We start from the raw sequence: 15,391 nt of genomic DNA on the forward strand, positions 1-15,391 counted from the left end.
CACTTTTCAACTTCATACAAAGGTAGCTTATAAGGCAACCCTGTCTGGGAATTGTGAGGTTAACCGATCTACAATAAAGCCCATGGTACTAGAAAGAGGTTATTGTCAAGGCAATAGCTTGTGGGATCGGTAGTAATCAAATATTGCTTAGCAATACTCAGAATGCTTGTCTTCCAAGACATTCATGACTACAATTCCGTACTTACTTGTAGTTGTGACTGGTGTTGTACACGACCCGCAATTCATAGTACAATCTGTTGTGGTACAATCTGAAAAAAAACCCACTGATATTTTACAAATTTCAATAACATGCAATCACAAACGTTATTAAACACCTACCCCTATACAATAACTTAATCACACATGTTGCCCCATTTGTCCCTTCAACATTTGCCTTTACAGTACCTTGGTCACACATGTAGCCCATTTGTCCCTTGAACATTTCCCTATACAGTATCCTTGTCACACATGTTGCCCCATTTGTCCCTTGACATATCCCTATACAGTATCCTTGTCACACATGTTGCCCCATTTGTCCCTTGAACATTTCCCTATACAGTATCCTTGTCACACATGTTGCCCCTTGAACATTTCCCTATACAGTATCCTTGTCACACATGTTGCCCCTTGAACATTTCCCTATACATTACCTTGGTAACACATGTTGCACCATTTGTCCCTTGAACATTTCCCTATACAGTATCCTTGTCACACTTGTCGCCCCATTTGTCCCTTGAACATTTCCCTATACAGTATCCTTGTCACACATGTTGCCCCTTGAACATTTCCCTATACATAACCTTGGTAACACATGTTGCCTCATTTGTCCCTTGACATATCCCTATACAGTACCTTTGTCACACAAGTTGCCCCATTTGTCGCTTGAACATTTCCCTATACAGTATCCTTGTCACACATGTTGCCCCATTTGTCCCTTGAACATTTCCCTATACAGTATCCTTGTCACACATGTTGCCTCATTTGTCCCTTGACATTTCCCTATACAGTATCCTTGCCACACATGTTGCCCCATTTGTCCCTTGAACATTTCCCTATACAGTATCCTTGTCACACATGTTGCCTCATTTGTCCCTTGACATTTCCCTATACAGTATCCTTGCCACACATGTTGCCTCATTTGTCCCTTGAACATTTGCATATACAATACCTTGGTCACATATGTTGCCCCATTTGTCCATTGGCATTTCCCTATACAGTATCCTTGTCACACATGTTGCCCCATTTGTCCCTTTAACATTGCTCTATACGGTATCCTTGTCACACATGTTGTCTCATCTGTCCCTTGAAAATTTCCCTTCACATTACCTTGGTCACACATGTTGCCCCATTTGTCCCCTTTGAATATTTCCCCATACAGTACCTTGGTCACACATGTTGCCTCATTTGTCCTTTGAACATTTCCCTATATAGTACCTTGGTCACACATGTTGCCCCATTTGTCCATTGGACATGCTCCTATGCAGTATCCAGTTACTCGGTCACACTTGGTATTGAGACAGTTTGGACAGGTCATTGAACAATTCATACCATACGTTCCGGAAGCGCAATCTGTAAAAAGTTAAATTGTGTCTAAATGACGATGTAAAACATAAGAAACATATGAACTACCACAAGGCAGTTTTACAGGTTAGTTGGCTGATTATATTAACGTCTTATTAACAACCAGGATCATGTAAGGACGGCCTCCTGTCTACTTACTAACCAGTCCTCCCCCTCCCCATGATACCATGTTACTTACTAAACAGTCTCCCCCCCTCCTCATGATACCATGTTACTTACTAAACAGTCTTCCCCCTCCTCATGATACCATGTTACTTACTAACCAGTCCTCCCCCTCCCTATGATACCATGTTACTTACTATCTGTACAATGAGTCCCAGTGAGGCCAGGATTTTTACACCCCTGTGCGCACATTCCATTCACATTGTTACAGTTATTGTTAGCACACTCAGCACATGTCATGTTGCAGTCCGCACCATATGTTCCAGTAGAGCAAGCTACAAAACATAAAAGATTACCATATGAATGCTGGGTGTGATTACGATTGCGTATGCTGTTGGATTAGAAACGCAATAAAATTTTATCAAAACTACTGGACGCGCAATACCACCCAAATGGTATGAAATTGATAGATAAGAAAACAACTACCAATGGATAATCCTTCAAAATAATTTATCATAAGAAAATATAAGAAATTAGTTACTGCATCAAAATACTGTAACTGCACATAATAATTTTTTGCGGTAATCTTATCCCCCCCCGTAGAAGTGATGTACCAAAATATGATTACGATTATTGTATTTTCTGTTTATCGTTTACTTAAAGTGAATAGTCGGGCAAAGGAAGGCTAAAGTAGGTAAAAATGGTTTTAATATATTATGTATCATTTCTTATGAAATAGAACAATAATATCTCCCGTCAAAATAGCTCTGCATGATTGTGAAGAATTGTGCAAAAACACAGGATTTTTCCATAATTTCAATGGCCACACCTAGAAAATGTCAGCAGAACCTGACCGTTGGTTTGATATGTATGGAGATATGGAAGGCCAATGAAGTCATTTAGACTGGTTTTCTTTGTCCGAAAATTCACTTTAACTATGTATGGTGCGATTTCATCATTGCGCATATCTCCTCAGAACTACTAAACTCAAGTCTAAAGTAGTTGTCATTGGCTCATGTGTCCGAAAGCAACTATCATTGGATAACTCGCCAGAAACATTTGAATTTGTTAAAATATCAGAAACTATACATTCTAATTTAGTGAATGCATCAGAAAATATGTGTCATCTCATAATGCTTTCCAAACAACCGAAATAGATAAACAAAAATTAAAAAATTAAGTGCAAATTTCTTTGAAAAAAATCTGAAATAGGATAATAAGTCTATGAAAAGACCAGTATCATACTTTATACATGGGTAAAATAATTTGGCGTTCATGAAGCAATATGAATTTTATATACTGCAATCTTCTTCTTGGATACACAATATATAATATGATGACCTTTTTAATATCATAGTCATTATGTCAGTTATTAGCCTAAACACACTTTCATATAGTGTAAAAATAAAACATCTCACTAACCTTGGTCGCAGTTGTTTCCCATGTAACCATCATTGCAGCCTCCGATACATTGGGTGCTATTACAAGTCCCAGCACAGTTCGGGTTGCATTGCGTCTCGCACGAGGTGCCCACGTAACCGTCCATGCAGTCGACACAGGTTCCGCCCTCCATACCACAGACTGACTGACAGCCAGCGTTACATGCGGTGGAACAGGTACCATTTACATAATGGTAACCTTCACTGCAGGCTGTAGGACATATAAATTGATTAACAAACGGTATCCCTCACTACAGGCTGTAGGACATAAAAGGTAACGTAACTAATGGTAACCTTCACTACAGGCTGTATGACACTAAAGGTAACGTAACTAATGGTAACCTTCACTACAGGCTGTAGGACATAAAAGGTAACGTAACTAATGGTAACCTTCACTACAGGCTGTAGGACATAAAAGGTAACGTAACTAATGGTAACCTTCACTACAGGCTGTAGGACACTAAAGGTAACGTAACTAATGGTAACCTTCACTACAGACTGTTGGACACAAAAGGCAACGTAAATAATGGTAACCTTCACTACAGGCTGTAGGACATAAAAGGTAACGTAACTAATGGTAACCTTCACTACAGACTGTAGGAAATAAAAGGTAACGTAACTAATGGTAACCTTCACTACAGGCTGTAGGACATAAAAAATGATTAACAAACGGTATCCCTCACTACAAGCTGTAAGACATAAAAGGTAACGTAACTAATGGTAACCTTCACTACAGGCTGTAGGACACTAAAGGTAACGTAACTAATGGTAACCTTCACTACAGGCTGTAGGACATAAAAGGTAACGTAACTAATGGTAACCTTCACTACAGGCTGTAGGACATAAAAGGTGACGTAACTAATGGTAACCTTCACTACAGGCTGTAGGAAATAAAAGGTAACGTAACTAATGGTAACCTTCACTACAGGCTGTAGGACATAAAAGGCAACGTAACTAATGGTAACCTTCACTACAGGCTGTAGGACATAAAAAATGATTAACAAACGGTATCCCTCACTACAGGCTGTAGGACACAAAAGGTAACGTAACTAATGGTAACCTTCACTACAGGCTGTAGGACACTAAAGGTAACGTAACTAATGGTAACCTTCATTATAGACTGTAGGACATAAAAGGTAACGTAACTAATGGTAACCTTCACTACAGGCTGTAGGACACAAAAGGTAACGTAACTAATGGCAACCTTCACTACAGGCTGTAGGACATAAAAGGTAACGTAACTAATGGTAACCTTCACTACAGGCTGTAGGACATAAAAGGTAACGTAACTAATGGTAACCTTTACTACAGGCTGTAGGACACAAAAGGTAACGTAACTAATGGTAACCTTCACTACAGGCTGTAGGACATAAAAGGTAACGTAACTTATGGTAACCTTCACTACAGGCTGTAGGACACAAAAGGTAACGTAACTAATGGTAACCTTCACTACAGGCTGTAGGACACTAAAGGTAACGTAACTAATGGTAACCTTCACTACAGGCTGTAGGACACAAAAGGTAACGTAACTAATGGTAACCATCACTACAGGCTGTAGGACATAAAAGGTAACGTAACTAATGATAACCTTCACTACAGGCTGTAGAAAATAAAAGGTAACGTAACTAATGGTAACCTTCACTACAGGCTGTAGGACATAAAAATTGATTAACAAACGGTATCCCTCACTACAGGCTGTAGGACACAAAAGGTAACGTAACTAATGGTAACCTTCACTACAGGCTGTAGGGCATAAAATGTGACGTAACTAATGGTAACCTTCACTACAGACTGTTGGACACAAAAGGCAACGTAACTAATGGTAACCTTCACTACAGGCTGTAGGATATAAAAGGTAACGTAACTAATGGTAACCTTCACTACAGGCTGTAGGACACAAAAGGTAACGTAACTAATGGTAACCTTCACTACAGACTGTTGGACACAAAAGGCAACGTAACTAATGGTAACCTTCACTACAAGCTGTAGGACATAAAAGGTAACGTAACTAATTGTAACCTTCACTACAGGCTGTAGGACACAAAAGGTAACGTAACTAATGGTAACCTTCACTACAGGCTGTAGGACATAAAAGGTAACGTAACTAATGATAACCTTCACTACAGGCTGTAGAAAATAAAAGGTAACGTAACTAATGGTAACCTTCACTACAGGCTGTAGGACATAAAAATTGATTAACAAACGGTATCCCTCACTACAGGCTGTAGGACACAAAAGGTAACGTAACTAATGGTAACCTTCACTACAGGCTGTAGGACACAAAAGGTAACGTAACTAATGGTAACCTTCACTACAGGCTGTAGGACATTAAAGGTAACCTATCTAACAGTAACCATCATTATAGACTGTAGGACATAAAAGGTAACGTAACTAATGGTAACCATCACTACAGACTGTAGGACATAAAAGGTAACGTAACTAATGGTAACCTTCACTACAGGCTGTAGGACACTAAAAGTAACGTAACTAATGGTAACCTTCACTACAGGCTGTAGGACATAAAAGGTAACGTAACTAATGGTAACCATCACTACAGACTGTAGGACACTAAAGGTAACGTAACTAATGGTAACCTTCACTACAGGCTGTAGGACACTAAAGGTAACGTAACTAATGGTAACCTTCACTACAGGCTGTAGGACATAAAAGGTAACGTAACTAATGGTAACCTTCACTACAGGCTGTAGGACACAAAAGGTAACGTATCTAACAGTAACCTTCACTACAGGCTGTAGGACACAAAAGGTAACGTATCTAACAGTAACCTTCACTACAGGCTGTAGGACACAAAAGGTAACCTATCTAACAGTAACCATCATTATAGACTGTAGGACATAAAAGGTAACGTAACTAATGGTAACCTTCACTACAGGCTGTAGGACGTAAAAGGTAACGTAACTAATGGCAACCATCACTATAGACTGTAGGACATAAAAGGTAACGTAACTAATGGTAACCTTCACTACAGGCTGTAGGACATAAAAGGTAACGTAACTAATGGTAACCTTCACTACAGGCTGTAGGACATAAAAGGTAACGTAACTAATGGTAACCTTCACTACAGGCTGTAGGACACAAAAGGTAACGTATCTAACAGTAACCTTCACTACAGGCTGTAGGACACAAAAGGTAACGTATCTAACAGTAACCTTCACTACAGGCTGTAGGACATAAAAGGTAACGTAACTAATGGTAACCTTCACTACAGACTGTAGGACACAAAAGATAACGTAGCTAATGGTAACCTTCACTACAGGCTGTAGGACACTAAAGGTAACGTAACTAATGGTAACCTTCACTACAGGCTGTAGGACACTAAAGGTAACGTAACTAATGGTAACCTTCACTACAGGCTGTAGGACACTAAAGGTAACGTAACTAATGGTAACCTTCACTACAGACTGTAGGACATAAAAGGTAACGTAACTAATGGTAACCTTCACTACAGGCTGTAGGACATAAAAGGTAACGTATCTAACAGTAACCTTCAATTCAGGCTGTAGGACACAAAAGGTAACCTATCTAACAGTAACCATCATTATAGACTGTAGGACATAAAAGGTAACGTAACTAATGGTAACCTTCACTACAGGCTGTAGGACACAAAAGGTAACGTAACTAATGGCAACCATCACTATAGACTGTAGGACATAAAAGGTAACGTAACTAATGGTAACCTTCACTACAGGCTGTAGGACATAAAAGGTAACGTAACTAATGGTAACCTTCACTACAGGCTGTAGGACATAAAAGGTAACGTAACTAATGGTAACCTTCACTACAGGCTGTAGGACACAAAAGGTAACGTATCTAACAGTAACCTTCACTACAGGCTGTAGGACACAAAAGGTAACGTATCTAACAGTAACCTTCACTACAGGCTGTAGGACATAAAAGGTAACGTAACTAATGGTAACCTTCACTACAGACTGTAGGACACAAAAGATAACGTAGCTAATGGTAACCTTCACTACAGGCTGTAGGACACTAAAGGTAACGTAACTAATGGTAACCTTCACTACAGGCTGTAGGACACTAAAGGTAACATAACTAATGGTAACCTTCACTACAGGCTGTAGGACACTAAAGGTAACGTAACTAATGGTAACCTTCACTACAGACTGTAGGACATAAAAGGTAACGTAACTAATGGTAACCTTCACTACAGGCTGTAGGACATAAAAGGTAACGTAACTAATGGTAACCTTCACTACAGGCTGTAGGACATAAAAGGTAACGTAACTAATGGTAACCTTCACTACAGACTGTAGGACACAAAAGGTAACGTAACTAATGGCAACCATCACTATAGACTGTAGGACATAAAAGGTAACGTAACTAATGGCAACCATCACTATAGACTCTAGGACATAAAAGGTAACGTAACTAATGGTAACCTTCACTACAGGCTGTAGGACATAAAAGGTAACGTAACTAATGGTAACCTTCACTACAGGCTGTAGGACACAAAAGGTAACGTAACTAATGGTAACCACCACTACACACTGTAGGACATAAAAGGTAACGTAACTAATGGTAACCTTCACTACAGGCTGTAGGACACAAAAGGTAACGTAACTAATGGTAACCACCACTACACACTGTAGGACACAAAAGGTAACGTAACTAATGGTAACCACCACTACACACTGTAGGACATAAAAGGTAACGTAACTAATGGTAACCATCACTATAGACTGTAGGACATAAAAGGTATCGTAACTGGACATAAAATGTATCGTAACTAATAGTAACCCTCGGTACTGGCTGTAGGACATAAGAGGTAAATCTTCAGAATCGGAAATAAGTATCATCATACCCAGTAATATGCAAAGGTATTAATAATGATGATTCATTCTTCCAAAGGCATGAACGTTCCGAATCTATTGCTTGAACTGTTGTTTAAAATTCATGTAAATAATGCCATTTCCTTTTTGCTTGTTTTTTTAGAAGTATTCACAGTTAACGAAATTCTTTTATAACTTTGTTGTAATTCTGACAAGTTATAAAAGTTGTTATTTAAACAAGTTCAATGTAATGAAAAAAGTCCCAATAAACTATTGAAAAGACAACAAAATTTCAATGTTTTTCAATTGCTTTTCAGTTTACTTTCAATTATCCAGACATTAAACAGATTTTTCATACCAAACTGGTTCATTCAACTACAATGTCAATTTTCCCGCGCATGGTGTCAGTAAACAAGACTCACATCCATTTATATGGATATTACTACACCAAGTCTATGCTGCATTTATTGGCTTATTGGCAAATCATGATAATAAGAGTCGCTGTGGCAAAATGTAAATATCAACTTATATTCTCTACTTCTTGAGAGTGATATATATGTAACTTACTATTTATAGCTCTGATGTATGTTAGAACTTACTGATGACGCTTCGGAAAAGTGTTTGCTGAGTATCCGAGGGCCATAGGAGGTGCATCCAGACCACAGCACCTATCATCTTAGCGGCTGTCTGGACGTCCGTCACACACTGCCCGGTCACTGTACAGTCCGTTGGTTGCAGGATGTCAAAGTAAGCTCTGTATTAAACAAAGAATAATGAAAACTGCGATTTTGATTAAATAAAATAATACAGTGATCTTCCACAGTGAATATTGTGTGCGAAATATGATGATGTTAAGTGGAAAAGCAAACAGGCTGAAAACTCGGCAATTTCGAAAACAAGAGAAACATTTTCACTTATTGACATATTTAATGTAGCAACTCTGTGGAAAGCTAACTTGCTTGTTATAATCTAAAACAAAAGATGATTTTGGTTCCGTGTTTTCTTTTTGATTTCATATGTTGGTTAGAAGTTTGAGGTTAATTTTGGATAGTCTGAATGAATAGTACGTCGAGTATTATGATGTCACACACGAAGAATATTTTCGTTGAGAATCTTAAAAGTGGAACAGTTATTATTCAAACGAAATTATCAAAGATGCTCCACAGCTGACAGAGCATAAATAGTACCGATAACTGATGTATAATCGTGTTTATATAGAGATTGAACAGTGTTTTGATTGCGTTAAAGGTGGTATGAACGCAATGGGATACAGACATATTCAATGTAGCGCGTTAGCGCTACATGTAGAATATGTATGTATCCCATTGCGTTCATACCACCTTTAACGCAATCAAAACACTGTTCAATCTATATATTTACATAAATAAATCTATCTTTACGTAAAATTTAAAACGGTGATGGTTGCTAAGTTGGGTAACTACGGTAGTCAGGATGACCGAAGATATAGTTCCGATTGTTGAATGTTTTAGCTGCAGTTTGGTTTGAAATACAACAATGACACTTTTAAATTATTTTCATCATACATTTTTTTTCAATTTGATAATATGTATTAATAATGTCGATTTCGAATAAAAATTGAGATAACCAAGGCGGAACGACTACCGGTATGTATCGTTGTCAGGGTAGTGATGCGGTCCGAAGTGAAGCGAGCCGCCATATTTGATTTTCAACCGAGGAAAGTGACTGTGATAAAACCTATTGATGGTATGACCGTTGAGCTGCTGAATGTTTGTCATGTATGTATCGGTCTAAGAATATACACTAAATTCTTCTCAGTCATGACTTTTATTTTATTGTACGGAGGATAGACAAGTGTTTGCGTGTGTGTAGGCCTATTTTGAATGCAAAGACGGTGCCATTTAAGCTGATGATACTGTTTCGGATGGGCTACCTGTAATGTTTTTTTTTTCTGGAAACCTGTATATGATCTGTTAACCTATTGTTCGCTTAGACGCTCCCAGAATTATTCACCGACAATCAGATGTTCTGTATACACATGTACATCTGACGTAACTATGGGATTCCCCGAACATTCCTGAGGAAAGCCCCCCGGTTGTAGCCCCGACCAGCGATTCATTTTGTAGTTTATTACCGTTACAATGCTTGGACACATGTTTTGTTTTGATGTCAAATGCATATTTAATTGGATCTAATAAAAACTCTGTATTGTTATTTTAAAATCCGTCAACTTATGACGCAAAATCTTATCGAAGCGTGAACTGGAAGTAGTCCGAACCTGCACTGCGTTTGTATTCATACGTCATTGCGTTTACGCTAATGTGAACGCAACTCCCCTCCCGTTGACTATATAGGGGCATATGTAAATATATGTGTTTAATTAACATTGAAATGCATATAAAATAATTCATTTTGCTTTTGGTTCATGCATAAGCAGTACTTAATTCCATTTATGCATATGTGCCATGCCGTTTTTTTCGGGATGCAATAAATTGTTTTTAAAAGAAATAAAATATGAATAATAGCACGCAACTTGCCTAATTAGTTTATGTAACTCACTGTATTATTCAAATTTATTGCAAGCATTATTTCCAATACAATGTGGGTTTATAATTTGCGTCTATGGTTTGGGGTTTTTGCGTGTGTATGATTTCATAATTCCAAAAGATATTTAGAATAATGCTTAAATATTTGCAAAATGCATATAATTTGAGAAAACGATATACAATTTTCAAATCACATATTCTTTTGCAACATCCATTGCAAACTATATAACCTTACCTAATGTCCGCGGTAGTAGAGTTGGCTACCCTATACACCATAAGGTCAGTGCCATTGTTCTGCCTAATGAACACTCTAGAGCGGAGTTTTCGTGATACTTGGTAAGCAACTAAACGGGCCTCCGCAAGGCGACCATACGTTGCGTTGGTAGGGGTGAAGGTTACAATTAATGTCTCTGTGCTGGGAGTTACGTTACTAAGACAATCCTGACCGTCATATGCACACTCAAGGTTGTTACATTCTGCATTACATGCACCGTTTCCAATACTTTGATAACAGTGGGAGCCATTGAAACAGTCAGCGGGAGCACTTCCGTTGTTTACACAGTCGAAACCGTCATACAGACAGCCATATGTGTTGCATTCTTGGTCGCAGACGCCGTCCATGAACAGAACAGAACAATGTATCCCTCTGCCAGTGGTTGGTACAACGCTACAGGAAGACCAGGGGTTGATGCCAAGAGAACATTCCAGTCCATCATAATTACACTCCTCGTTCATACATTGGACCTGGAAATATTTGCATTTTTAAATATTATCGGACAACGATAAGGTAGAGAGTCAAAGTCTTGAAGAAGAATTTAAGTCGATCTTGACTGATTTGGTTTCATGTAAATCGGCTGATAACTTGTTTGAGGTGGCTTCAGTATATAGACAGGAAATTATTTATATAAGATTTAAAAGCATGAGTCAAAGTGACATTACATTGGTTTAATTATACATGCTTCGAAAAGTCTCATTGACTTATGGAACATTGAAGTTCATAATAACATAATGAAAATTCATCCTCTTGAAGTTCTCGTAATGGCAAGATTTAGTAATAATATTCCCCCTCCCAATAAGAAAACTTGTTTGGTTTGACATTTTACCTTCCTATCAAAGTCATAGAGACTGCCGATGATGCAAGCAAAATGCTAGCTGCGAAAATGATTGAATACGTTTCACCAAATTTTAGTGTTTTGTTTTCAAATGTAATTTTATTTTTAAAAAAAAGATGAAAGATCTAGTGAAATTAATAGAATATTAAGCCTCCAGCTAAATTCTTGCACTCGGGCTGAGATGTCCCGTTCACTTGACAGAGCCATGTTTGATTATTTTCTTAGCATATTGTAAAAAAATAAGAAAAAAATAAGAAAATCCTCCGCATGTATCGATGACGTCGAAGTCAAGTGCGTGTTATCTTTTTCCTTGCAAACACAGGAAAACCCAGTCAAGTACGGGAGATTTTTTTTAAACATTTAAAATTTTTCCATGAAGTACCGTGATATGCTTGTGTGTATTAGGGAAAAACTGAAGTCACAACTTGTTTCTACTTACATCGCACATTCCGTTTGCACTCCGACTAGAACAATTCCTAGCTTCACAATTGGCTTGTTCACAATAGGTCCCGGTATACAGAGTAGGACAGCTACAGTTGTATGATACTGGAAAGGAAACATTAAACTTAAAATATGCTATACATCCTTTCTCTTAATTTCGTTTGACTCATAGGAACATTTGAAGTCCTTTAAGGATTGCCCTTGTATAAGATAACTGTGGTAATAACAATAATCTTTGTTTCCTTATGAAAGCGATACAGAATAACAAAATGACATCCCCAGCGATATAATTTTGATAAAAACGGTTAAAAAAGTGTATCATCACCCTCGGAAGCTGCGTCTAAACTCCACTACGCTCTGTAGTCTGATTAACGTGGGTAACCGACGATGGTGTACCCTTCCCTAATGTAAAGCGTTAAAAAAAGAGCAGTAACTGTCGTCTGCTTATCGTGTTTTTTCTTTTCTTTATATTGAATCAACGTCCTATTAACAGCCAGGGTCATGTTAGGACGGCCATGTATGCGATGTAGAGTGTGTAAGAAGTGCCTGGTGCGTATTTTGAGAGACTGTGGTATATTAGTGTTGTGTCTTCTTGTTTAGCGGAATTCTTGCCCTTTTTATAGTGTTATTCCTCTGAAGCATGCCACCGAAGACACAAAGCATCACAACCTAACCGGTCACATTATAATGATAACGGGCGAACGTGATGAAAAGTGCTTCATCTGAATTTCAAATTAAAAAAAATCCTGAAGTGAGATTATGTATTTTTCAGGCCATATTGACATTGCAGATACTCAAATCAATTGAATAGATACATGTAGTTTTGATGCACATTTTCAAGTAATATTAATGAAAATGTACCGGAAATATACCGTTTAAAAAGAAGCATTGGGTTATATAAGTATATGAAAACCTACCAATGCCGTCCACACATGTTCCGTTGTTTTGGCACACAGACCCCACACAATCGTTGATGTTTTCTTCACACTTCGTACCATTGTATCCTGCCATACATGAACAGCTGCTGGTATCGGTTCGTAAGTCGTTGGTATAACATACACCATTTGAACAGCTGTGTACATTTTCCAAACAATTCCACCTTTCACAGTAAGTTCCTGACCAAGAAAAAAAATTACATAGAAACATATAAGTAGTAAAACGTGTTACCCAATCATGGAAACAAAAACGATGTTACAAGTGGTAACGCCACTTGTTAAGGCAATGACGGTATTTAATCAGGAGGTATACCAATTATTTATCCCTGTCTGGATTCTTTATTAAGCCAATTGCTCTGTTTGTTAAAACCATTCTTTTATGTAACTGTTGATTTATTTAAGGTTCAGTTTGTATAGCAGATCAATGAAATTATTTGGTACTGTCATTACTGCATGCAAAGCCAATGGAAATGTTTGTGACAGTCTAGATTATAAACGAAGCTAATGTTATTGTTTGTTACAACACATGATATAAACTTGGCCAATGAAACCGTTTGTTACAACATATTTCACACACTTGCCCAATGTAATTGTTTGTAACAGTAAATATCATACACTTCGCCAATGAAATCGTTTGTTAGAAAACTTATGATATATGTGACCAATTAATTTGTTTGTTACAATTCATATAGTAAATGACACACCTGTGATCCCATTTCGACAGTGACACATGACGGATCCTCCCGGGACTTGAGTGCAGTTATCTGTTAATAGATCCATACAGACGGTCGCAGAGCATGATACAATGTTTGTGTTATTGACCTCACATCGTTTACCGCTATACCCGTCCATACAATTACACATCAATTTCCCATCCATGTCGGTGGAGCATGTTCCATTGTTCTCACAATAGCTGTAAATAAAATGAAAAAAAAAGAACTTTATTCATGAAAAATAATTAAATTCAAGGAACATCTACTAAATATATTTCATTTCGTGAGGTGAAAAATGTCAAAGTTTCCACCTTACATAGTGACACATATACTGGACTTTCTTTCGCGGCTATTCAATTTCATAATTTTCATTTCAAAGTTCGCGAAGAATGAATTTCGCGGATTGAAAAATTGGCCATTTTATATCATAAATATCATAAATATGATATAGATTATAATTTACAGAGATAAACTTTCGCGGACTTACTTGGATCTCGAAATTCGCGAAAGTAAATCGTAAGTAAATCGTAAGGAAATTCCTTGTTCATTTCGACATTTACATAGTGTTCTAACATTATCCCAAAGACGAACGCCAGGGATGCCAATTAGAAGGTAATTTTGAAGGACATGACATTTTGAGATTTCGCAAGTCATTGGTTAAAATTCCAACTCTACATTACATGTAATGTATCAACCACATGAACTCCTGTAGCCGAATCGCGAATATTTAATTAGCTGAAGTTTTAATTTTATTTTTCAAGGTAAAATCGCGAATTTTGGTAACCTTGTAATACGTTATAGCAACAAAGGGCCAACTACTAAAGAGATATAGAGCTATGGTACATATTGTCTTTCTTCTTATTTTTTTCATCTATGTACCAAAATGGTATGTACTGTTGTTTCGTTCTAAATAATGCAAATCCATATTTTACACTTCTTTCCATTGGTTAGAAGTTAAAGGTTGTTTTTCATAGACTGAAAGCGTTTTACATTTTAACGCGTTTGCATATTGCTTTTTAAAACGGTAGTTATTGGCCAAATTAAACTAGTGTTTAAGATATCAAAGCGCGACAACTGAATTTGTTTTATTGTAAAATACGTAAAAGCACGAAAATAAATGCCTAATTAGTACCTCATGTAGTCAAATGAAATCATAAGCATTATTTTCAATATTTTTTTGTGTTCATGAAGTCATAGCTTTAATTTTGAGTACCAGGGTGATGTCACTTACGTGTCAGAACAATTGGTGTAACACATAGATGCAATGGAGTCGTCAGGACAAAGACACATGGAGCTACTCATATAGATGATGCACCGGCCACCAGCACACTGGGTGGTGTTACACATCAGCTCGCATTGGTCCCCGTAGTACTGATTTGGGCATGCGCAATATGTGGTGTTACCTGACCATACACAGTATCCCCCATTCAAACAGGTTTTTGCTAAAAAAAGGAAAGTACGAAATACAATGAATTACAACGAAAATGCTATGTTATAATTCAAACTTCTGTAGTTTAAGATATGTTCTTACATACAAATGTCATATGCGTAAATATTTATCCATAATTGACGATGAATGCAATGCTTAAAATATCTAAGAGAACTGTCATGTGGTTTCCTGAACCGAGATTGTTGCTGGGATCCCCCGCATACTATCCAAAATAAATTGGATGCTCCGACGAAAAATGTACCCTATAATCTTGGCGTCTTTTTATCAAACGCCGATTTATGAATC

General features: G+C 37.5%; 1 protein-coding gene across 1 annotated transcript in view; it reads right to left on the reverse strand.

Annotated features, from left to right (window-relative positions):
* The window catches only part of LOC138325183 (fibropellin-1-like), a 34,826-nt gene that overhangs the window by 9,096 nt on the left and 10,339 nt on the right, over nucleotides 1-15,391 (reverse strand). Inside the window, exons 3-12 of the mRNA XM_069270669.1 lie at nucleotides 14,888-15,098; nucleotides 13,648-13,856; nucleotides 12,926-13,123; nucleotides 12,007-12,113; nucleotides 10,691-11,199; nucleotides 8,530-8,684; nucleotides 3,106-3,333; nucleotides 1,881-2,018; nucleotides 1,435-1,569; nucleotides 207-269 (exon numbers count right to left, since the gene is read on the reverse strand). Of these exons, the coding sequence (XP_069126770.1) occupies nucleotides 207-269; nucleotides 1,435-1,569; nucleotides 1,881-2,018; nucleotides 3,106-3,333; nucleotides 8,530-8,684; nucleotides 10,691-11,199; nucleotides 12,007-12,113; nucleotides 12,926-13,123; nucleotides 13,648-13,856; nucleotides 14,888-15,098 (1,953 nt within the window). The remainder of the gene's footprint in view (nucleotides 1-206; nucleotides 270-1,434; nucleotides 1,570-1,880; nucleotides 2,019-3,105; nucleotides 3,334-8,529; nucleotides 8,685-10,690; nucleotides 11,200-12,006; nucleotides 12,114-12,925; nucleotides 13,124-13,647; nucleotides 13,857-14,887; nucleotides 15,099-15,391) is intronic.

Source organism: Argopecten irradians, chromosome 6, assembly GCF_041381155.1.
Source record: "Argopecten irradians isolate NY chromosome 6, Ai_NY, whole genome shotgun sequence".
Lineage (NCBI taxonomy): Eukaryota > Metazoa > Mollusca > Bivalvia > Pectinida > Pectinidae > Argopecten > Argopecten irradians.